This window comes from Lethenteron reissneri, chromosome 26, assembly GCF_015708825.2.
Source record: "Lethenteron reissneri isolate LAM-NWPU_2019-01 chromosome 26, ASM1570882v1, whole genome shotgun sequence".
Taxonomy (NCBI): domain Eukaryota; kingdom Metazoa; phylum Chordata; class Hyperoartia; order Petromyzontiformes; family Petromyzontidae; genus Lethenteron; species Lethenteron reissneri.
Genome location: NC_083804.1, coordinates 9,539,927 through 9,565,843, shown reverse-complemented (window position 1 = coordinate 9,565,843; position 25,917 = coordinate 9,539,927). Strand labels below are relative to the sequence as shown.

Genomic DNA, 25,917 nt, shown 5'->3' with positions numbered 1-25,917 from the left:
ACAAAGATGCCCCACGTGTAGCCTTCGGCAGACTGTTGGGGCAAGCGCTGATCATCTCCTAAAGCCGGCGAGGCACACGATGATGGGTTTGAGTGGCCAGCCGCCTTTGTCTCCCCAGTGGCGATGTTCACACGCCGCACCAGCAGCTTACTCATTTAAGACCGAGCAAGTCTTTAGGGGAGGCGCAGTGACCGGCTCAGATGATCGTCACTGATGTTGGCCGTGAGCAGGAATTGGGTTCGTAGCGCTGCGCACTACACTACCGCTCCCCCCTCCCCCACGCGCACAAGACGAATAGGACACGCGCGTGTCTGCTCGGATCCACCCACCTGTCTTGGCTTTCACGGGATTTTTGTTGTTATCCGTGATCGCGTCTCCACGCTAAGGGGCGTAAATCACTTAACCACGCTCGCTATCGTTGTGTGCCGCTGCTACTGCTGCTGCACGTCCGTGCGTAAAGATTCCCCGTCGTAGCCTATGGGGGCCGTCGGGGCAAGCGCCGTTAGCGAGCGCCGATTAAAAGTCAGCATGATGCGCGATGCGATGGTGTGACCAACATGATGGTGCGTGTGTGTGCCCACGTGTAGGTATGCACGTCTTGTGTGCAGATGTGTGTGCGTAGTGACTTATGTATGTGTACATGTGTGTGCGTGTGTGCCCACGTGTAGGTATGCACGTATTGTGTTCAGATGTGTGTGTGTAGTGACTTATGTATGTGTACATGTGTGTTTGTATATGCCCACGTGAATGTAAGCTCTTCTGTGTACAGATGTGTGTGTCGTGACTGTGTACATGTGTATGTGCCCACGTGTAGGTATACACGTCTTGTGTTCAGATGTGTGTGTGACCGTATGTATGTGTACATCTGTGTGTATGTGTGCTCACGTGTAGGTATGCACGTCTGTGCACAGATATGTGTGTGTGTAATGACCGTATGTATATGTGTGTACATGTGTGTGTGCGCACATGATTAATTCTCTGTTCGTCTGACTATGAAACTTGACTCCGGCAAAGGCTGGGAATTTTTAGCGAATTTCTTTTGAAAAAAAAATATCGCAAAAAAAAACCTCGGTGGGTTAAAAGAATTCTTCTTTGTCTGAAAACGAATGCCGAAACAGGAATGAGATTTGTGTTAAGCACGGTCGTAGCATCAGCAGCAGCTGCAACATCAGAAGCAGCAGCAGCAAGGCCAACACCGTCAGTACCAGCAACAGCGGCATCATCAGCAGCAGCATTCTTACTTTATAATCATCCTTGCCATCATAGTCATCAACATCACAGTTATGAGCCCCTGCAAACACAAGACACATGTTCCTTGTATAGTCAGGGAACGGCACACAAACACTCAAAAATATACGCACACTGACGTTTGCATAAACGCGCACCTTTACAAAGACAAAGATCCCCCGTATAGACTTAACAGACTTTCATAACATAAGAGGTTTTTGGGTTAGATCACATAAATATATAAATGTGTTGTTAAACCCACCACCACTCGACACAGCCAACTAGTAAGGGTTGTCACGTAAACAGAACGTGGCCAATTCGTCACTAGCACAGCACACCGGTGTTTTGGAGAGCCAAGCCACAACATTTACAATCTGAGCACGACGTTTCGCCAGTAATTACAACCAGCTTCATCAGGCGACAGCCAGATTTGTGTTAAATCTTAACAGACTGTTGGGGCAAGTGCTGTTCGCGAGCACCTATGAAGCCCGGAACGGAAAACGAGGTGGGCGGGTGGCCAACATCACACTCGACCGCCTTTGTCTCCCCAGTGGCGATGTTTACATAGCGCACCAGGTACTCATTTGAGGCTGAGTCGACCTAGGGGAGGCTCAGGACCGGTTCAGATAATCGTCACTGGTGTTGGCCGTGTGCGGGTATCGAACCCGGGTGGCCGGGTTCGTAGCGCAGCGTGCTAACCGCTGCGCCACCGCTCCCTACAAAGCGAGCATCACACAACACGGACACATCACACACACACACGCACACGTGCAATGACACACAGCTCCGCGGGCACTCTCAACCTGCACACAGTCAGTCAATGGATGCACATGCGTGAATGCACAATCACACACACAATCACAGACACAAACACAATTACACAACAACAACAACAACCGCCATTCGCCACTAAGTGGCGGTGACGTTGACCACGACGCTTGTGCCACAATTACACACACAGTTACACACAAACACGCGTGCAGTCAGTGACGCACAGCGACACATTCGCATTCACAGCGATCAGATCACGCAGCGAGCGCGTTTATCTGACGAGACAGACTCACACACTCTCTCCTCCACACTCTCTCCCCTTGCATTCTCCCTTTCCTCTCACTCTAGCTCCCTCTCACACTCTCCCACCAATATCTTCTCACCCTTGTCCCTCACACTAACTCACACTATTTCCTCACACTCCCACTCTATGCCCTCTCTCTCCCCCCTCACACTCTCCCATCAATATCCTATCATCCTCTTTCCTCACACCGTCACTCACTCCTCACTCTCCCCTCACTCTCTGCCACCACTCTTATATTAATAAACCTCTCACACTCCTCACACTCACACTCTCTCCACACTCTCACCCATCACCATCTCTTCCCTCATTCACTCTCCCATCACCCTCTCCCCTCACACCCTTCCATCACTACTCTTAGGTTTTTTCGGTAAAGTCACGTAGGTAAAAAATTTAATAAAAAATTACTAAAAGTAATAATAGAAATAAAATAAATAATCCATCCATCATGGATTAATAAAATAATCAATTAATAAAATAATCCTTCCATCACTGTCCACTCACCCACTCTCTTCCCTCGCTCACCCCTTACACTCTCCCATCTCTCTCTCCTCTCAGCATCCCATCACCCGATCCCATAACACTTTCCCCTCATACCACTCTCTCCTTAAACTCTCCCCTCACAATATCCCCTCTAACACACAAGAGGGTTGCCACCTGTCTGGGTTGGCCAGGATAGTCCGGAAATTGGCATCTATGTTAGGGTCGCAGACATTGATTTGTACCAAGAACTGGTACCGGTATTGTATTACATTTCACATAACAGTATACTGTGACTTCGGTAATGTCACGTAGGTGAAAATAATAATAAAATAAAAAAGTGAAAAAACTACCAAATTAAATCAAAATTAAATTTGGTTGTTTTTTCACTTTTTTATTTTATTATGATTTTCACCTACGTGACTTTACCGAAAGAACCAAAGAGTATGGATCCTTGCAGTCACGAAAACTTCAAATCTAGAAGTATTCTGTAACTGCACCATTTTGATCATAGACGTAGGTGGACTGAGAAACGTGTCCAGGTTTATAGTCTGTGGAAAATGTGGCAACCCTCCCTCACAGCCTCTTCCTTCTGAATTCACACCCTCGTCACCTCACTCTCTCTCTCCACTCACACTCCGCTCTCTCCCCGATTCTCATCTCCCCTCTTTCATCTCCCGCAATCTCTCTCTCCCGTCTGCTCTACGACTCACCTCTGTCTAACCCCATCTGTCTTTCCCTTTCCCACCCTCGTCTCTCTCTCTTTTCCTCACACCTCTCCCCCTTTCCTCCCATGCCTCTCTCAACTCTCCCGAAACCTCCGTGTCTCTCATTTCCGCTCTTTCGTGTCTCTCCTTCTCTCTCGCTACGATGTTTTACATCTCTCACCTTCCTTTGTCTCTCACATCTCTGCACTCTCCCTAGACCTTCGTTCTCTCTTCTTCTGTACGAAGAATATTCCGGGTTTCTCCGTTTCTCTTGTTCTTTCTCGATCTCACTCCTCATTTCTCCCTTATAAACTGAACCCGTCCTGGTTTTCCCCTAGGTTGACTCAGTCTTAAATGAGTACCTGCTACAATGTGTCGACATCAGTAAGAGAAAGGCGGGCCGGACTTGCCGCTGGCCACAGCATCCCCCTAAAGTAACGCACCGGCCTAACTCGGCTTGCTCGCTAACAGCACTCGCCCCAACAGTCTGCTGAGGCTAAAATGGGATTTCTTTGTGCCCGCGTGCGAATGCTTCCACTCGTGCACAGGAATGAGCAGACACTGACGCATGTGCCGTGTGGGCAGGCGGAACGACCTTAGGAAGGCCTGAAAGCACCGGCGTTGATTGTCGACCTTAGACCTCGGAGGAATAAAAAACATTTTCAGGGAGGCAACCGACTTCAAAGATTGACAACAAGGCTCCTTTACTCCCAGGCTTGAGGTCGGATGGAGAATTAATGACCGGGTTTGAGTTCGAGGTGACGTTTCCCAACCTGGGACACATTCTTGTTGGTTTATGCCGGTGTGAAATAAAATATCTCACTCAAAACCTTTCCGCTGATCAGTCATTCACGCGTGCAGCAGGTGTGCGCGTACACTCCTCTGTGAACACACAATATCTGCTTTAACATGAAGGGCGTTTGTGTATGTGTGTGTGCGCGTCTGTGTCTGCGTGTTTTTGGAAGCGGTGGCGCAGTAGTTAGCGCATTCCATTCCGAACCCGGTGACCTGAGTTCAATTCCCGCTCACGACCGATAACAATGGCGAATATTTGAAATGGTCCAGGGCTTCCCCCCTAGGTCGATTCAGCCTCAAATTAGTACCTATCGCAGTGTGTAATCATCAGCGTGGTGCTGGGCACACCACCTCTCTTGCGTGCCGTGGGGTCCTTAATAGGTGCTCACTAACAGCACTTGTTCCAAAGTCTGTTAAAGGTCCTACGGGAGATCTTTGTATTGTGCATGTGTCAAAGACGTACACTCTGTATAGTCTTATGCATGTTGTATATTCTTTTATGTAATAGTGGGTGTGTAAACGTCTACTCGGTGTATATACGAGTGAGCGGGTGAGTGTGTATACATGTCAGTGGGTGTGGGCGGGTGTGTTTGTCTGTGTATATATGTAAGACTGGGTGGGTGGGTGTGTCTGCGCGTATATATATATATATATGAGTGGGCGGGTGAACATACACATATGTACGTACGGCTGTACCATTTACACACGTTCGCTTAGAACGTTTTGTCGGATGTTTGAATGGACATTAACAAATTACACAGTCAGCGAAACAGCAATTCTCTCCCAATTCCAACAAAGCCGCGACTTTGTTGGGAGAAAACACTTTTTTTTTACGTCAATGAAAAAAAAGTTCGGGTTGGAAGAAAAACACTCACACTTTTCCGCTCTCCCAAATAAATTCACAAAATCCCCAAACGATTCACGCTCGTGTTCGCTATGCATCATGGGAGACATTCCCCCACAATTCCTTGCGTTCCTCATGTTGCCACGGGGGCACGGTTAAAGAGAAGTGGTGGGAAAGCAATATGCCATTTGCGTTAACAGCTTTGAACTTATTATAAAAGTCAATGTCGTGTTGGCACTGGTACATCATGCATGACAACTACGTCAATGCAGGCTTAACCCACATAAGAGATAACCACTACTAATGTAGCATCAACGTCTCTCTTTGACAGCTGAATTTAATACCAGTTTCCTAATTATTGGGCATCATCAACGCTGAGCTGGTATATTGTACATGACAACTGCATCAAAACGAGCCTCATAATATTAGAAATCATCATGCCTATCCTACACAAGACAAGCCAAGCTATTGAGTCCCATTACTCAGCCAAGCATGGATCAGCACTCTTCTCAACTGGCAGATGTTAAATTCCTAATTTTAATGGCAGGGCTATGTATCGACAGAGGAGTACCACTGGTGACAGCTGTATTAATGCTCAATGCTCGTCTCGACCGAATTAGAGATCATCAGTGTGACTTATCATACCTCCGTTGGCGACCCTGGGCCATTGGTGGAAATTCGGTATTACCATGGCAATGGCTGGACAGGGAGGATATAATCCTGACACTCGATACCAGACAACCACATTAACACCGGTTTCGTCCTAATCAATTCCAAAACAGTCTGGAATTATTTTGGCATGCCGCATCCATCTCGCTTAATTTTTTTCCTTATGATACTGCGATGTGTGTGCATTGGTGCATGTGCAGTGGTGTGCGGCAGTGTGCGTGTGCAGTGTGTGTGTGTGCACGGTGGTGTGTGTGATGGTGTGAGCGCGTCGGTGTGTGTTCTGCAGGGTGTGTACGGTGGCGTGTGTGTACGGTGGTGGGTATCCAGTAGTCCATGTAGTGGTGTTGTGCAAAAAAACGTGAATGAACAGCACTTCGGGTAAACAGATGCCCTTAAGGACAGTACATGCATTTAACGTCCTTGTCCTGAAGGTAAACTCCTTTTAATAGAGACACACAAATGTATGTGACATCAAATCAAGTCACATATGTGACATTTTCATTCTGGAAAATACCGAGTGAGAAATTAAGCCCTCCTAATTAGGATTCACCAGTGCGACCAAGCTGCTGCCCGGCTGCCAATTAGTCTGCGCGCTCACCTTGCCGAGGCACTTCCCGACCATGGCCTCTGACCTCGCCACGCTCAGGTTTAACTCCCGGTCGCCGGGGAAACGGAACTCGGGGCGGCACTCGTTGCTGTCGGCGATGCTGATGAGCAGGGTCGCTTTGGTGACGCGGGGCTGGGCGCCCCCGTCGCTCGCTGCGACGGTAACGAGCACCCCGCGGGGAGCACGCTCGTGGTCCAGGGCCCCGGCCACACTCAGCACCCCCGTGGCAGGGTCCACCGAGAACCAGCCCCCCACGTCGGACAATGATGAAGATATCGATGTGTGCGCACACTCCCACGCTCGACCGTCTGCCAGAGAAAAAACAAAGAGGAAACATTTAAAACTTGGGATTTGGGTCACGAAAACCAGTGCATTATGGTCAGCTGTCGATGACTGACTACGATTATTATGCCACAGCGAATTCAATGTCCACCTTACAGTTGAGTGCTTTGCATTATGATTGATAATATGAATAGAGTGTGCAGCTGGTGTAACTGCACTTGGACCCATGGGTCAAAACGACTCAGGTGCCGGGCTACAATCAGGGCGGATATTGGAGAGGGGAAGGCTTATTTCATTATTTGTGCCAGGACCTATGTCAACCGTGCTACCTCACTGCCACTGCACAGACCACTCAACATCTCTCTGAGCCAAAGGTGTCCCACGTGGGCTGATTCTCATCTCTATCAGCAGCCCCGAGCCACCGACAGAAACTCCACACAGATCGCCTCCCATAAACTACACGGATGGTTCTGCTTGCCGTACTTCTTCCTACCCGTGAAACCCCACAGCACAGCGCGGTCACCTCCGTCGGCGGTAGTGCCGTCGTCACCTCCAGCCGCTCGCGCTCCTACGACGGCGTAACACACGCGCCCGTTCTCTCCGGCGTCCATGTCCGACGCCGACACCCGCGCCACCCACGTCCCCAGGGCAGCGTTCTCGGGCACGTCGGCCAAGGCGTCCGAGGACGACGACGAGGGGACGAAGACAGGGTCGTTGTCGTTGACGTCGTCCACCAGGACGTCCAGCACGGCCGTCGACTCGAGCGGGGGCCACGCGCCGTCGCGCGCGCGCAGTGTCAGGCGGTAGCGCCCGCGCGCCTCGCGGTCCAGGGCGCCGCTCACACGCAGGAGGTAGACGCCCCCCGAGCCGCCGGTGCCCCCCGCCGCGCCAGTGCCGCTGTGCGGGGCGGGCGATGGAGCGGTGCCGGCGTCGGAGATGGAGGAGGAGGAAGCGGTGATGGCGCTGGCCGAGGGAAGGAGCTCGAAGACGCCTTCGCCCCCCGAGAGCGTGAGCGTCGTGGGTAGCCTGGGTGAGCGCGGGCGACTGTGAGCGAGCGTGAGCGAGCGACCAATGGGGTCGATTGAGCAAACTCTGTTAAGTGTACATGCCCATAGACTGTATACACAACACTATCACGTGTACATGCATATATGTACACTCAAACCTACTGTATGCACGCACTCTCCTGTGTACATGCACGGCCACACGTGTACGTACAATTGTATGCAAACATGTATACACAAAGACAAAGATCCCCTTTAGCCTGAACAGTTGGGGTAAGTGCTGCTTGTGAACACCTATTAAGGCTGGCACTATGCTCAAAGAGGGAAGGTAGCCAGCACCACGCCTGGCCGCTTTCATCTCCCCTTGACCTTGGTGCCATAATGGCCGAGACACGCTCGCCTCCTCTCCGCCTGCCCCTCCCGATGACATCATCTCTTTTTGCGGTTTGACGTGTAACGTTATCTCTAATTAAATACTCTCAAGGACAAACGCACGCCCAGAGTGTTACAGAACCCATGCATATGCATGATTGTTCTTCCTTGTTAAATATTGTCATGCGCCAGATCCTAGGATTAAGAAATCGACTGGCAAGGTGAACCGACCTTGGGCGTCCACCTCCGGCGCCGCCATTTCCTCCGCTTGGATCCCAGACGCCATCTTGCGAGTCGTCGCCGCCATCTTGGGAGTCGTCGCGTGATGCTGGCTGAGCATCTCCTGGGCAACAGTCACCCAGGAAAGTTGTCACAATGTCAGTCCATAACCTTACCCGGCTTATGTTTTGTTGCTACAACCATTATTTGGGTTCCAGTTTTGGGTTTTAATTTTTTACTTTGGAAATGTATATTTTCGTGCCTTTTGCTGGCCTAAACAGGTTCTCGCTAATAGTACTTGCCTTATTAGTCTACAATGATAAGCAGGGGCTCTGTCTCCATGTCCAAGGCAAATTCAGCATCTCTCTGCTGAGGAGCAATGTGGCAGTGTCTGCCACCATCCTGAGCCAGTGATAGAAATTCAAATGGCAGGGGTGAATATATCCATAAGAAACCCATGGGAGTGCATATGCAAGTGTGCATGTGTGCCACAGTGAGCAGAACAGGTGGTGCTCTCTGCCACTCATCTCAGCCAGTTAATACATTACACCTGGGTCTGTCACATGACCTCTTTCCAGCGAGCAATCCACAATTCACGTGGCCTCAAAGCAGACCTAATCAGGCACAAACATAGTGGTGAAGTACATGTATGACCCTTTTTTAAAAATCTACTGCTGGATGATGGCCTACCCACGCCGCGCAGTTGTGGAGGTTATCTGACCATTCTTCACCACGCTGGAATTTGCTGCCCTGTCCTCTGCTGCTCACCACCTACCCGAGCACAATGCAGGCTGAAACCTGCTTCGCTTCTGAGACACAATGAGATTGCATGTACGTATTCCGAGTGATTTTGCTCAGTGTGTACAGTGTGGGCGACACTCCTTACCTCCGTTCCCTCGGCTGGCCTCGTCACTCTCTTCATCCTCCTCCTCTTCCTCCTTCTCTCCCTCGTGGTCATTGTCATTACCATCGTTCCGTGGGGGTCCGGGCCAGGCGACGAGGTCGGGAGAAGAGGGGGGGCCGGGGAGGGCAGTGGGGTCGGGGAGGTCGGCGTCATGGACGGAGACACGGGCGACGATGAGGCCCAGAGGTGCATCCTCGCTCACGACCCCGACGAGGACCCGTGGAGACGAACCTGCGATCATCGACACAGTTACGTTAGCATCGTCCCTGGCAACAGCAGCATCGTTAACGGCACCAGCAGCTGTGTCAACATCGTTAAAGTAATTAAGTCGCAACACTGCCAACATGAGCAGCAACAGCAGCGACTTTGTCAGCATCATTGACATCATTATCAGCAGCAGTCACTTGGTGAGCAGCATCATTTCATTGCATCAACGTCATCAGCTGCTGCATTACTATGATCATCAGAACTATCAGCAGGAGCAACGCTATTAACATTGACAGCAGGAAAAGCAGCATCACTATCATCGCGATAACGTTAAATGTACCACCATTAGCATAACATCAGCAACAGCATCGGAATTACCAAAATCACTGTCATCATCACCAGCATCAACAGCTGAAACATCAGAAGCAACCAGTAAAACGTTAGCATAATAATCACCATCAGCCGCAGAAATATCATCATCATGCTTTTCACGATGGTTCTGCTGAGAATGGTGATGACATGATGTTGATGCTGTTGATGATATGGAAATTCCTGCTTCTAATGATGACATCAACAATAAGACATAGGATATGCCCAGGTGGATCATAGGTCATAAATACTGAGCCAGCACTCCTGAGATCCTGGGTTCAAATGTGGGTCCCTACCACCCACCCGTATTTAAATCGGGTTCCCAAGTCTCATGTTCATGGTCTGACCCAGTTCACCAATGTCATCCTGCCCATCATCTCACCATCATCTCCATCACCCTCCCCTGCTCCTCCACCACCATCATCACCATGGCGACCTGAAGAGGATGGCGCTGATGAGAGGGGGGTGCTCATTGACGTCGACGACGCGCACCGAGAGGAAGGCGGCGGCGCTGAGGGGGGGCGCCCCCCCATCGCGTGCCACCACCACCAGCTCGTGCCGGTGCTGGGACTCGAAATCGAGGCGGCGGCGCAGGCGGACGACGCCGGAGCGCGGGTCAACCGAGAAAAACCCGCCAGGGTCACCGAGACGACGGTCCAGCTCATAGCGAACCTGCGGTGAGGCAAGGGGGGGGAGAGAGGAGGAGGAAGAAGAGTGAGCAGTAAGGGTTATGGATGGGAGGTGGGTAAGGAAGAGGTGTGGGAGGAGGGTGAACATTGGAGTATGCAGAAGGGTTGAACAGAGTGAGAGGATGAGTCGGAGAGCTTGAGGAACCACAGGGAAGGGTGGTTGTGGTGATAGTGATTGTAATGATGGTGGGGGCCAAGGTGATAGAGACGATATAAGTGAAGTTCATAGTGCATCAAGCACGAATCTCTCTACACACGTGTGTAGACATGTACACACATGCAGATGCACAATCCATCCCCAGACCCCTCCACCCACCCGTGCATTCATGCCCTGGTCTCCGTCGCTTGCCCGCACGCGCGCAACGCTCGTGCCAAGCGCCGCGTCCTCACGCACGCTGGCGCCGTAGCGGCGCCGTGAGAATGCGGGCGCCTGGTCGTTCTCGTCCCCCAGGACAACACGCACGGCGAGGCCGGGCCGCGACACGCGTGCCGGCGCCCCGCCGTCGTGGGCCCGCGCCCGCAGCCGATACCCGCCAGGGCGGGCTTCGCGGTCCAGCGGTAACACCACCACCAGCTCCAGCCGCTCGGCCAAGACGTCCCACTCAAGCGAGAATGGCAGGCGACGCCGCTGCTCGCCACGGGGTCGGTCATCTTGGGTCGGGACGGAGCCGGCATCCATGGGTTTGGTGTCGGTCTCGCTGCCGTCGTCGTCATCGTCATCGGAGAGGGTGTACCCCTGCACACCATGTGTCCCCTCGTCGGGGTCCCATGCCGGCGTAAGGGAGAAACGCGCCCCAACCGGGACCCCCTCAGAGATGTCCAGACGAACCTGCAGTGGGGTTTTGGGTGATGGTTAGTATCTTTGTGACCACTGTTACCAACGTCGTCTGTATCGTTGGCCTCATCTGACAATTGCACACCTGTCATTGATGTCATCGGCCACCTAACCAGTTGCAGCAACAGCATCAGCAGCAACTCTTTCGATGTCAAACTCATCTCAAACACCAACATCAGCTTCATCATTAGCATCATTGATCACCATCCTCAACCCCATCACCTGCCCACACTGCGATCGCACCAACATTTCCGCGAGCGCACGGTGCACCACCCACCTTCTCATCCTCCTTGGTGCCGTCATCACCTCCAGGGTCACCAACATCGTAGAGATCGTGGCGGGCGTCCCCGCGTGCCGCATGCCGCGATCCAAACCTCGGCTCGTTATCGTTGACGTCGAGGACTCGCACGGTGACGCGGACGGGGGAGTCGAGTGGCAACGACGACGAGGAGGCGGTGAAGAGGAGCGGTGCGATAGGCAGAACGACGAAGTGGTAGCGGTCCCGCGTCTCGCGGTCGAGCACGCGCGCCGTGCGCAGCTCCCCCGTGAATACATCCACCGTGATGTCTCCTCCGCCATCGTCGCCACCGTCGCCACCATCCGCCGGCACCACCAGGAAGCGCACGGTGCCATCCGCATGTGCCAACGGGTCGAGTGGGACTTTGCCGGGATCTGATGACGATGATGACGATGAAGACGATGATGATGGGGCATGGACACCATCAGCGGAAAATGGAGACGAGGGTTTCCCGTCATCGCCGTTGGTGGCGGCGCCTGTAGAGACGAGAGGGTTTAGTGATCATGGTGATGATGGTTATTATTATAATGATGTGATTATGTGGTGAGAATGATGATGTTAGGTATACAGTAGAAACCAAATTGCAAGAATTTATCGTTCTTCATGCGGAGCGTCCCAGGGCGCTTTCAAATAAAAAAAACTCAAAAACCCTTTGGCCAATCAATACAGCTAAAAAAACAGCATTCCTGATATGGGCAGTAACATGGACTATTTGTAGCACGTTTACTGCTTGTTACAGAGGTTCATGGATCAAATCCAGCGGCCACCCTGGTTATTACTGTTGGGTGTATTAACCAAAAAAAACACATGCCGTCTGCTTCACAGGGGAATTTAAAGTTCTCATGATGTCCATCACTCGAGTTGGCCATTGTGTGCCAACGTCGTGGGCCACATATTTGATAAAATTACCTGCAAATTACTCAAATCGAATATACGCTTTCTCCACTACCACTATAACCTTCACTTATATCATTTACATCGCCTTGGTCACCACCATCACCGCAAATCACCATCACTCACCCGAGCACAGTCCCCATTACCACCACAACCTGAACCAAGGCAGCAGGCATTATGTTGCTCGCAGCAGACATCGCAGCTATCGCGATTTTCACCTGAAGACGAACGCTTGTGTTGCGTTCGAAACTTCGTGATTTATTTAATTTTATTTCTACCTATGTGACTTTACCGAAAGAATCAAAGAGTATGGATTCCAGCAGTCACGAAAGCTTCAAATCAACCTGAACCACAATGAGCTAAACTACCTCCACAACCATCACTAAAATCATTACTATCGCAACCACCACATCCACTCTAGCACAGGCCACATCTCCACTACAACCTGAACCACTACAAACTAAACTACCTCCACAACCATCACTAAAATCATTACTATCGCAACCACCACATCCACTCTAGCACAGGCCACATCACCACCACAACCTGAACTACCACCACTGCCATCGCTGCAATCACCTGCTGCAGGAGCTCGGAAGGCGGCGCTCACATCACCGATGAGGGTCCCAGCTGGCTCGTTCTCCCATACGGTCAAGGTCAGAGTGCTTGATCCCCAGCCACCCCCAAGGGCCCCCTCGCTCTCGTCGGGGTCACCCCAACCGCCGGCGCCGCGCCCACCTCTCCAGCCAGCGCCGCCCCATCCAGTTCCGGTTCCGGCTCCGAAACCGGTTCCGGCTCGGGCAGCGGCGATGGCGAGTGTCTTCAGGATCTGCTCAATGTCCTCAGCTCCAGCTCCGATCCCGCCGAGCCCAGCCCACGATTCCATTTTTGTGGGGCCAGCGTCCAATCCGGTCACGTTTCCCGTTCCGGATGCCGTTGTTCCAGAGAAAATGAGGAAGCAGGAGAGCGCGAGTGTCAGAAGGAGATTCTGTCCGATCGTCGGCACCGCTCGCGTCCCCGTCGACGCCCTCTTCCTCCTCCTGCACCACCTCCTCGTCCACCCGAGTGGCGTTGTCATCGTCTTCGTTGCAGCCATTGGCTCGCTCGATCCACCTCGAATTGTTGGAGCGCCTCGTGTTTGCGAGCGCACATTCATAGTTTGGGAGTGTTCTTCCTTGTGCTCATCGCTTCCGCTGATTTGGAAAATCTAATGGCACTGATTGAGGTCTCAATCTGCAACTGGAGATAATTCAGTCTAAATCCAAATGATTAGATCCGGATCCGGTTGGCAACACAGTTCAAGGTCCAGTTCAGGGTTTTCTTCCCAAACCGGATTGAGATTCGGATTTTGACCTACTAATCGTCTGTACTAAATATTTTAATTCAGTACCAATAATTTTTAATTGTAAAAAAAATTAAGTGTGCAAAGTCTCATTCACAATATAAAGTCTCAATTAACACGTACACAACAGAGTATAGAAACTCCTTACTCCCAATAACACTATAATAAATGGAATCATTACTAATACTGCCAAATAACACTGGCCGTCAATTCGTCATGTTTGGCCTTCAGCTTGACCTTGTACCTGGGGCTGCGTCCATTTTTGCCCCACAGTGGCCAACCCGGTCATCGACCACTGACTGAGGCGTCGTCTGTGGGACTCCTGGGTCCGAGGGTCCTTGTGGAGTGTTGATCCTTCACACCTTAAGGAGTGGGACCTTGAACCCTTAATTGGATCTTTAGGCCTTGAAGAGTGAGCACTTCAGATTTTGTCGAACTTAACAGGGTCTTGAAGGCTTGAAGACTAATACCTTGAGTTGTTGAAGAATTGGGCCTTGAAGCAATTGAAGCCTGGAGTGGATGCCTGAGGAGTGAGCCCTTGCAGTCTTATAGTTGGGCCTTCACTGCACAGAGAACTTCAGGGGCCGTGAGAGAGGCAGGACCTACGAACACAGAAACTCTGATCGAGAGGTCTCCCTCGCAAGTCCTTCTTTGTCTCTCCCACTCGAAGCACAGCCTGAGGCAAGAGACAGAGACACAGACACAATTACTACATTTCCATGAGCCACTAAACTCGAGTACGGACTCGAATCGTCTCCCTGGCGCCGCATATCCATATTTGTTTACAGTCAACCCGAGTCGCCTGTCATTTTTTTAAGGCCAAGTGCCAAGTTCTCCAGGAGATTTTTTTCCTTCACGGGCTGCTGGTCTGACTACGCCAGAATATAGGCCAATTCGAAATGTCAGCAAAATTCTGAATTCTAAGAAGATGCACGTTCAAGGAGAAAAGTGGCGCGACATATGAGATAGCACGCAGAAGATGGGACAGCTTATTGATGCGATCAAGAGATGGTGTAGAACATGCTTTGAGATAAAAGGTACAGTATGCTACAGGCAGCACATTAAAAGGGTCTTGCTATATGTAAAGCCGAGTGAGATTCTGCAAAATAATAGAAACGAGTGTATGGTTAAATAATAGGCTGCTGGAGATAACTGCTACGGGAGATAGCCACATAATGAACAGTGGGGAGATGCCATAGTAGATTGGATGTTATTGGAGACAGCAGTGGATGTCTACACTGTGTGGGAGACGTTATAGGTGTAGGCGAGAGGGAGGCGATCGGGGGGGAAGTATGATGAGTTGCCATGCACGAGGGAGGTGGCCGTTGGTGGTAATGAATATATGCTGTGCGGTGGATATGGAGTGAGTGCGTGTGTGTGTGCGTTAAGTGCACTCTAGAGAGCCTTACACAGTCACAGCAGTCACTGTTAGAATGGCAAACGCGTTGATAGTGAAGAGGATCCCTGTGTAGCCTTAACGGGCTGTTTGCGAGCATCTATTTGGGCCGGCACGGCTACACGAGCGGGTCACGGACACGTGCTTCGTGGTCATTGAAGGCCCGAGTCGCTATCGAGAGAGGGAGGCCCCCAGAGAACCCGCCACTGATGTTATCATTGTTATTCGCGAGGGGAAATTGCGATGGGGGGGGGGGTAGTTTGTTGCCGTTGTCACACGGACAATTTTACACTCAAAGAGTGTCCCAGGAAATAACGCGAAGGTGGAGACATTCCGTGGAGGTTGACACTTTATGCAACGTTCCTAACCCGCACTCGCAAAACAACTCGACACTTGGAATAGCAAGAGCAGTGCATCCCGCCAAGTTGTATACACGCAACGTTATACAGACGTTGGCCCTACGTTTCGAATGGAGTGGCATTAGTGCCAACGTTGGCCCAACATTGGCCCAACTTTGGCCCAACATTGGCTGGCCTCGTCGTTCAAAACATTTACAATATCAATTATGGAAATTGATCTCAACCCGCTTGTGGACGCTCACAATGAATTCGTTTGGACATGTTGGGTGGTGGTGGTGTCTCACGACACACAGACGTACACACACACACACGTACACACGTGCACACACACACGTACACACACACACGTGCACACGGACAGACGTACAAAGATAACGACCCACCGACACACGTGTACATGTACAGTATACGTGCACTGTCGTGTGAAATCGCATGCGTACGGGACAGACAAAGATCCCCCGTATAGCCGTGACTAACTTTGGGCAAAGTGCTGTTAGCGAGCACCTATTAAAGCCCCAACGACACACGAGGAGTGTGGGTGGCCAGTACCACGCCCGGCCGCCTCTGTCCCTCTGCTGACGAGTGTTTAAAACACCGCAGCCAAGTACTCATTTGAGGCTGAGTCGACCTAGGGGAGGCCCAGGGACCCGGTTCAGATAATCGTCACCGGTGTTGGCCGTGAGCGGGAATCGAACTCGGGTGGGCGGGGTCGCGGCGCAGCGCGCTAACCGCTGCGCCACCGCTCCCCACACACCCCGGCACATTCGTACGAACGCACACACACAAAGATAAAGATCCCCCGTATAGCCTGAACAGACTGTTGGGGCAAGTGCTGTTAGCGAGCACCTATAAGGACGGCACGGCACACGAGAGGGTGGCTGGCCAACACCACGCCCGGGCTGCTTTTATCTCCCTAAGTGGCGATGTTTTTTTGTTTACACACCGCACCAAGGTACTCATTGGAGGCCGAGTCGACCTAGGGGAGGCCCAGGGACCAAGTTCAGATAATCGTCAACGGTGTTGGTGGCCGTGAGCGGGACTCTAACTTGTGTCGGCGGGGTCGTTGCGCAGCGCGCTAACCGCTGCACCACCGCTCCCCACGCACACACAGACACGCACGTGAAATCAATCATTCAAGCCCATCAATGCCAAATGTGCGGTCACCTTATCGGACTGCGAGGTGACGCTTCGCATTACCATCAATAGTAGTACCATCGCTAACATCATCACAATCACTGCCATCGTAGTCGCTGACATCACAATCACCGACATCATCATCATCACAACCAAGAATATCATCACGAGATCGCGAACGTAAAGCATCAACGTTACTGACATCGTCGCTATCGCTAACCTCATCACCAACATCGTCACAACCATCATGATCCATATCACTAAAAGTATTAATCACTGGCACTATCATTGTCATAGTACTGTACGAATAACGTTATCACTACTACCATAATAATCACTCACCATTATATTCACCTTCATCATTAATATCAAGATGTACCATCTCTCTACTATCTTCATAACCATAATCATCACTAACATCACTAGTATCATCATGAACATCGCTATAATCACTGGTAGCATCATCACAACCATTAACACAAGTCAACTTCATCACCATCACTAAAATGACGTATAATCATCCCCAATAACGATTGCCGTCATCTTCATCACTACCATCTCGATCACCTCCACGATTACTAACGACCACCATCGCCATCATTTCAATGAATTATATTATCAACATCACCGTCACCATTATATTCGCTACCATCACCACCATTTAACCGCAATACCATCATCACCTCCAGCCCCTTCTTCACCATCATTAAACCGGCACAATCATCACAACCATCGCCATCGTTACCACCGTGACCACGGCCACCGCCTTCATCAAAATCACCTCTAGACTATTACCACCATCACCAACATCATTATACCACCACCACCCTCATCATAATAACATCAACATCCTTGGGCACGAGGGTGGCGTGCACTTATTAACGTTGTGCCTGGCAGCAAGGACCTGGGTTCGAGTTCGCCTTTCTGCGTGGCGTTTGTATCGTTTCCCCCCTGTTCTGCATTGGCTTCTCCTGTTTTCTCCTATAGCCAATTACTAAAAAAAACAATGTAAACTGGTATTGGCCGCACCACCCCGATGCTCAAACATGGCTCAATAGGGATTACACGGAAAGCAACATCGCCCCCTGGACCTTCCTGATGCCAAATTCACCACCACCACCACCACCAGAAATCACCACCACTCCGACTACCTTCATGATCAAAACGATCGATACTATCATTATAACCAAAACACCACAATCATAATCATTACTACCACCATAATCTCCACCAGCATAATCACTACCACCATCACCACCACAATCATCCTCACCATCATTGCCACAAAACTCACTGAAACCATCCCCTACGATCGCCACCAAAAGAATAATCTTCGTCGTCAATATGCCCGACACCATCACTAACAAATTTATCAAAACCCTTTACCATCGCTTAACCACTCTACCACCATCATCACCATCACCACCACCATCATCATCACCATCACCACCGCCATCATCATCATCAGCAGTAGCAGCAAGTCATTGTCGTGCCTCTTCATTCAATCGCAGCAACGACCGACCTGGCCAGGAGGAGACCCACACGACCACCCCAACATCTTCCCGCATCTCCGCTGGCTTACAGAACGCTTAATGCGTGATATTAAACACACGATTCACACATTTATTTACGTACACAACCCACCGTCGGAGATCATTAAAAATGTGCCAATGTGTTTTTCAGTTCTTTTTTTTCCCCCCCGAGCAATTATTATTTTTTTGCTTAAAATAAATAAAATCCCCGGATTAAGTGAACATTCGTGCGCGCGCGTGTGGCAGTGTCAGACTCTGGGGAGCGGTGGTGTAGTGGTTAGCGGCACTGCGACACGAAACCCCTGGATCCCCGGTTCGATTCCCTGCTCATAGCCAACATCGGTGACGAATATCTGATCCGGTCCCGGGCATCCCCTAGGTAGATTCAGCCTTAAATGTCCGCGCTGGGGGAGACAAAGGCGGTCGGGCGTGGTGCTGGCCACTCACACTGTCGTGGGCCGTGTCGGCCTTAATAGGTGCTCGCTAACAGCACTTGGCTCATCAGTCTGTTAAGACTATACGGGGGAGAGGAATCTTTGTCTTCGTGCGTGTGATTGCGGCGTGGTGAATGTAAATGCATTCACTCACCAGTGGATGATTCGATACTTGACATTCAGGACACTCCTACACAATCTCTGCGTCTCTCACCCTCTCTTCTGCACCTCTCCCTACCCCTTACTCCCTCCTGCACGATCCTATCCGTCCTGCTTGCACAGACAGACACTATTATACCACCTCCATCATGCACAATCCCACTCTCCCTTACCTACATCTGTCTCTCTCTCTCTCTAAGCCTTCAGTAGAACCTCTCTCCCCACTAATCTCTCCCTGTGCAATCTCTCCCCGTTGTCTCTCTCTCCCTCTCTCTCCTGCACAATGCTGCCCTCTCCTCTCCCCTGTCTCTAATTCACAATGCCTGATGCATAATCTCTCCCTAAAACACATCCCATAATGCTGACCTCTCTCTGTCTCTCTGTCTCGCTGTGTCTGTAGCGATGTCTATACACAGCTCTCGCGCTGGCTATGTCTCTGCACACTGCTTGTGTCTCTCAGTAAGCAAGCGCGTGTCTGTCCGTGTGTGCTGTATGCTCTATCGCACGGCGCTCTCCCTTCTCTCCCCCCCCCCCTCCTCCCCTGCCTCTCTCCCCCTTTCTCTCTCTTCTCCCTCCCCCTCCTCCCCTGCCTCTCTCCTTTTCTCTCTCCCCCTCCTCCCCTGCCTCTCTCCTCCGTCACATCTCGCTCTGCCACTAACTAGGGCGGTCACGTGACGGTTGTGGGGGGGGGGGGGTCTGTCCTGCCCCCCACCTCCCCCCACCTCCCTTACCCCCCTCACCCTTCACCCCCTTCCTTCTGCCCCCTCCTACTGATCCCCCCCACCGCCGCCCCCACTCCACCCACCCCACCCACATCACCCCCCCCCTCCACAACAATAACCACAACCACCACCACCTTTATCCCCCCGCCTCGCCTCCACCCCCTCGCCGTCTCAACGCCACATCCCAAATCGCAGAGCGGACAGAATAACACACACACACACACAACCGCAACATACACACGCGTACGGAATACCATATACACATAGAATGCACACGCGTACCACGGCAGCGTGTGCAAATAAATCTTAAAAACATATATACACATGCAATGAATATCAAATCGCGTGAAACATTGAATACCATACAAATGCAAATCGCCATGCAAATACAAGGGGCACCCACACACACTCACACACGCGCGTGCAGGCGCACACACGCAGACACGCGCGTGTTTAACACAACACATGCGGTGACACACGGAGACAGAGATGATCCCATAGCGAGTGCCGGGGATTGTGGTGGCGTGGCGGGGGCGAGTACTGTTTGCGAGCACCTATTAAGGCAAGCACGGCGCAGCAAGGGATGGATGGTCTGGCCAAAAGGCCACGCCTGACCGCCTTTGTCTCCACCACAGTGTTGATGTTTACGCACCACAACGAGGTGCTCATTGAAGGCTAAGTCGACCTCGGGAAGACCCAGTACGTACATGTGTAAATATATATAATTGCACTGGTGCACAAAATATATATACACACACACCCACAACACATCTCTCTATCCTTGTAGACTCTTTCGGCTTTTGAGTCAAAGTGCTGTTAGCGAGCACCTATTAAGGCGATCTCGGCACACCATGAGAGAGTCAAAACCCGTCCGCATTTATCTCACCAGGTACTCATTTAAGGCTGAGCCGATCAAGGGCAAGACCAGGACGGGTTCAGATCGATGCCGCTGATGGGAGCCGTGGCCAGGAATCGAACCCAGGTCGCCAACGCTGCCCCCCACCCTCCCAACAAACACGCTCTCTGCTCCCTCCCACCTATTTCTTCCAAGACGTCTCGACAGCGTGGAAGAGTAGGCCAAATAACCTCCTCTCTTCTCGAGCTTCCTCTCGTGAAGGCCCTTCCGCCAGCAGGGGCGTGAGCACGCACTTTCAGGGCTCGAAATGTCGCCTATTTGCATTCCTTGATGTCGTGTACAGGCGTAAAGATCTACATGCGGAGCGGTCGCGAAGTGATCAGCGCACTGCGCAATGAACTCGGCCACCCCGGTTCGATTCCCGAGTGATGTCTGAACGCGCGTGGTGAAGTATGGTCAATACACAACGACCGTGACCCACACGGTGTAGAGAAGCCTTCATCCAACAGTCGATTGACGAAGGGCTGCGAGTTATTAATCGCATGTTTATGCAGTCATGACTAAGGATGTGCAGTAACATATTGTGCATGCACGTACATGGCGGAACACGTGTGCTCATGCATTCCTTCCTCGACACACGCGTGCAGGCATTAGTTAAGCGCTCACGCTCACACACACGACACACTCCCAATCACACACACGCTCACACACACTCCAAATCACACACACGCTCACACTCACACACACGACACACTCCCAATCACACACACGCACAAACATACTCCCAATCACATACACACTACACACACACTCCCAATCACACACACGCTCACAATACTCCCAATCACATACACGCACACATACACATACTCCCAATCACACACACGCTCACACAAAGACAAAGATCCCCCGTATAGCCTTAACAGACCGTTAGGGGCTAGTGCTGTTAGCGATCACCTATGAAGGCCGGCACGGCACACGAGGGAGTGGGTGGCCAGTACCACGCCCGGCCGCCTTTGACTCCCCGGTGGCGATGTTTTACACACCGCACCAGGTACTCGTTTAGGGCTGAGTCGACCTAGGGGAGGCCCAGCATCAATTCAGACAATCGTCACCGGTGTTGGCCGTGAGCGGGAATCGAACTCGGGTGGCCGGAGTTCGTAGCGCTGCACTTGCACGCACACGCGCACACTCGCGCGGTGACTCGCACACAGCTCTAGACAAAGAAAACGTACACACACACACGCATGCACAGACATAAATTCACGGTCACTCTCGCTCTCTGGCTCTCTCTCTCGCACACACTTTCTTACACAAGCTCTCCTCTCGCTCTCTATCATACACACGCACGCGCGCGTTCTTACACTTTGATACAAGACAAAGATCACCCGTATGGCCTGAACAGACGTTCGGGACATGTGCTGTTATCGAGCAACCCGTGAATGTGCACGTGGGGGGTGTGCCCAGCTTCACGCCCGACCGCCTTTGTCTTCCTCGTGGCGATGTTTACACATCGCACCAGGTTACTCATTTGAGTCTGAATCGACCTGGGGGGGAGGTCCAGGGCCGGTTCAGATAATCGTCACTGGTGTTGGCCTTGAGTGGGAATCGAACTCGGGTCCCACACATACACACACACACACTTTCACACGAACTTTCTCTTCTCCCACTCTTTCACGTGTGCGAAAACTTTCGCTCACACGCACACACTCCATCACTCTCTCTCTCACACACACAATTCTCTGACACGAAGTTTTTATACTGACTTTCACACACACAACTCTCTTTCACACACACACACACTCACATACACTCCGGCACATTTTTTTAAACATAAATACTTACACACACACACACACTCTCTGACATAATATTTTATCACTCACTCTGACACATACACACAAACTCTCTCACACACACATGGACACATACCGACTTTATTTTGAACACAAAGACAAATTATCCCCCCGTATAGATTTTAACAGACTTTTGGGCCAAGTGCTATTAGCGAGCGCTTATGAAAGGCCGGAACGGCACACGAGGGGGTGGGTGACTTGATTCACGTACATAATTTCCCTTACGCACACATACACTGTGACACACTATTTACACACACACTTAAACACACTCTAAAAACAAAACACGTTGTTGTTTTTTTAACACACACTGATACCCACAAGGGGGTGATGTGGCCAGAACCTCGCCCAACCGCCTTTATCTCCCCAAAAGTAGATGTTTACACACCGTACCAGGTACTCATTGAAGGCTGAGTCGATCTAGAGGAGATGAGATCACTCACAAGTGATGTTCGCCGTGGCCGGGAATCGAACTCAGGATACCGGGTTCGCAGCACACTGCGCCACCGTTATAACACACACGTTCCTACACACACACACACTTAGGCGGACATTAACATACATTTAGCACACTCCACACGCACTCTCCCTGAATACACATACACTGTCTCCCCGGTGCCGATGTTTATACGCTGCACCAGGAATTCATTTAAGGCCGAACCGACCTAGAGGGTCAGGACATGTTCCAAAGATATCACTTGCCACTGGTGATAGCCGTGGCTGGGAATGGAATTCACGTTGCAAAACTTTGTAGAGCAGTGCGCTAACCACTGCGCCACCACTCTACCTATACACAGACACACATACACGCGAAGACGTAGATATACACACATACACAACCCACACCATCCTTCTCACACACCCCTCTATCCCGCCCTCTATCACGCCTCTCCCTTCATCCATCCCCTCTTTTCAACCCCTTCTCTCCCTCCATCCTCTCCTCTACCTTCATCGATCCCCCCTCCTCTCCTATTCTCCCTCCCATCATCCCTCCCATCATTCATCCCCTCCTCCTCCTCCCCTACTCTCCCTCCCTTCTTGCACCCCCTCCTCCTCCTCCTCTCCCTCCCCCCTCCTCCTCTCCATCCCCTCCGACTCTCCCAACCTCCATCATCTCTCCCTCCTCCACAGCAACAATTTAAACCTTCCAGGAGGCCAAGTTGTGTGCGCCTATGCGTGTGCATACACGTGCACACGCACGCACACTCCGAAGTGTAATACACTGCGTTACCAAAGACAAAGATCCCCCATATAGCCTTAACAAACTGCTGGGGCAAGTGCCCTGAGTGAGCACCGACATTAAAGGGCAGATTTGGCACAATGAGGTGGGGGTGGTAAAGCCGCTACCACGCCCAGCCCCCTTTGTTTCCCCCAGTGCTAATGTTTACACATCACAGCAGGTACTCAATTAAGGCTGAGTCGACCTAGGGGAGACCTTGGACCGGTTCAGGTATCACTCGCTACAGATGTTGGGCCGCAGCCAGGAATAGAAACTCCACGGCTCCACAGCTCCATCCATAGACAAAGAGTCACCGTGTAGCCTACACACATTGCTGCAAGTGCTGTTTGCAAGCGCCTATCACCGTATTCCCGCTGTAATGAATACAATTTGAAATCGGAAAATGTAATCTTTGGATTATAAGACGCATTTTATTTATTTATTTATTTTTAAAAGCAAAGCTGGGGTGCGGTATATGTATGTGCACACGTGAGACCATCTTCGTCTACCTTCGACACCCCACCTTTGTCGGGAACAGTCGTGTCGTGATTAGCGCGGTGCGCTACGAACCCGGCGATCCGAGTTCGATTCCCGCTCACGGCCAACACCCAGTGACGATCATTTGAACCGGTCCTGGGCCTCCCCTAGGTCGACTCAGCCTCAAATGAGTACCTTGTGCGGTGTGTAAACATCACCACTGGGGAGACAAAGGCGGTTGGGCGTGGTGCTGGCAACACACCACCTTGTGCGCCGTTCCGGCCTTCATAGGTGCTCGCTAACAGTACTTGCCAGAACAGTCTGTTAAGGCTATATGGGGGGTCTTTGTCTTTGTATACCTTTGACACTGGGCACACGTTTGGGGTGCGTCTGACTTTCTAAAGCATCTCATATTCCGTAAAATACGATAACACACACGAACTTGCATTATCCCTCAAATGTCCCCATCCGACATTGTCTTTCAATATCTCTTTACCGCAGTAGATATAATCCTTCACCCAGAATAATACAGCAGGACACAAAGATCTGGGTCCAGTTGCCGAGTATAATTGTGTCATTCGGTTCTCACTGGACATTGAATGTACAATCCACTGCTGGATGAGGACTTCCACACGCCGTGAGGATCGTGAAGGTTTTTTGTCCATACTCACGCTGGTCTGTGTGAGTAGGTGAAGTGCGTGAGCACGTGGGAGCCGAGAGCACGACTTTGCTGCACTGCCATCTGCTGTGCACAAAGATGCATTTAAAAACTGCATTTACACGTTAGATAACTCTGTGGAACTATTTTTTTTGTTCCTGGCTAGTAAGTCTTATTTCTTAATTGCTTATGCATCAACAGTACATAAATGACTATTATTCGCCACAAACTTTGCTATTGTGATCAGGACAATGATATTTTGAAATTTACGTATTTTCCAGAACATTCCAGATAGATTCAGTGCTGAGTAAACTTGGAGTAACTTCTAGAACATTCCAGAACTTTCCAGTAATATAAATAGTAATATAAATACAGGGGCCTTAAGCCCACCAGTTCAGTTTAGTTCCAGCTGCCTAAGTGGATACATATCTGCATTTTTCTGAGATATTTCAATGCGCTGTTCATATTTTAATAAACGTTAATATCAATGTTACTCTACAGAGTAGTGGGTCGGTATGTGTGGACTATGGCTTAACTGCAAAAAAAACCTATCTGCACAGATGCATACGGACAAGAGAAGTATTATCAAACAGGAAGAATTAACGGTGCAATGCATCTCATCTGTTAAATATCTGCAGGATTGAAATCGATTGATCCTGGCTGCAGACATTGGTAGGTCACAAATAACGAAGATAGAGCAGTTTCACTGTATTATGCATACCGTGATGACAAATAAAGGACTTAAGTCGTGTAGGCAGTTTGAGCAACTTTGGATAAGACTTAAGATCCTGCCCATACCCGAGCATGGAGTGCATTCGCCTGTTCAGCTCTTCTTGCGCATTCGTCCTCGCTGCTGCTGTGCTTGGACGACATGACAACAGAATGATCCGCGCCACGTGGATCGCGGCGTTAATGTGCGCGGTGGGACGGAGTCGCCAAAAATAAAGAAATTAATTACGATTTTGACTTTCGTTTATTCGGGACCCCGGGGTCCCGCCATCAGGTTAAATTATTCAACCAGCAAAGTCTCACCGACTCTTACGACTTTTGTTTCAGGAGGGTCCTGCTATACATTGGGATGTTTGGTCAATTTCTTCTACAATTTATAGTTTTGCTTTTTTTGGCAGGAATACCAGAGCACCCCGAGAAAACCCACCACGAAGCGCGAGGCGATTGTACTCCTGAAAGGTCCGCACAGGGTGGGTCCATGAACCCGCTTGTTGCGAGTTCCTGCTTTGCATGGCCACCTCGCGGCAGCCCAGCTGGGTTTCGGGAGGTCTCAATCAATGCCGTGATCCA

General features: G+C 50.8%; 1 protein-coding gene across 4 annotated transcripts in view; it reads right to left on the bottom strand.

Annotated features, from left to right (window-relative positions):
• LOC133347636 (protocadherin-16-like) overlaps nucleotides 1-10,908 on the bottom strand; it is a 62,427-nt gene extending 51,519 nt beyond the window's left edge. For 3 of the 4 annotated variants that reach the window (XM_061560081.1, XM_061560082.1, XM_061560083.1), the window contains exons 1-6: nucleotides 10,764-10,908; nucleotides 10,141-10,430; nucleotides 9,165-9,413; nucleotides 8,291-8,402; nucleotides 7,207-7,727; nucleotides 6,393-6,709 (exon numbers count right to left, since the gene is read on the bottom strand). In XM_061560081.1, the coding sequence (XP_061416065.1) occupies nucleotides 6,393-6,709; nucleotides 7,207-7,727; nucleotides 8,291-8,402; nucleotides 9,165-9,413; nucleotides 10,141-10,430; nucleotides 10,764-10,771 (1,497 nt within the window). In that variant the 5' untranslated portion in view covers nucleotides 10,772-10,908. The remainder of the gene's footprint in view (nucleotides 1-6,392; nucleotides 6,710-7,206; nucleotides 7,728-8,290; nucleotides 8,403-9,164; nucleotides 9,414-10,140; nucleotides 10,431-10,763) is intronic. The other variant, XM_061560084.1, reaches the window with a different exon arrangement.
• Between the last annotated feature and the right edge of the window lie 15,009 nt (nucleotides 10,909-25,917).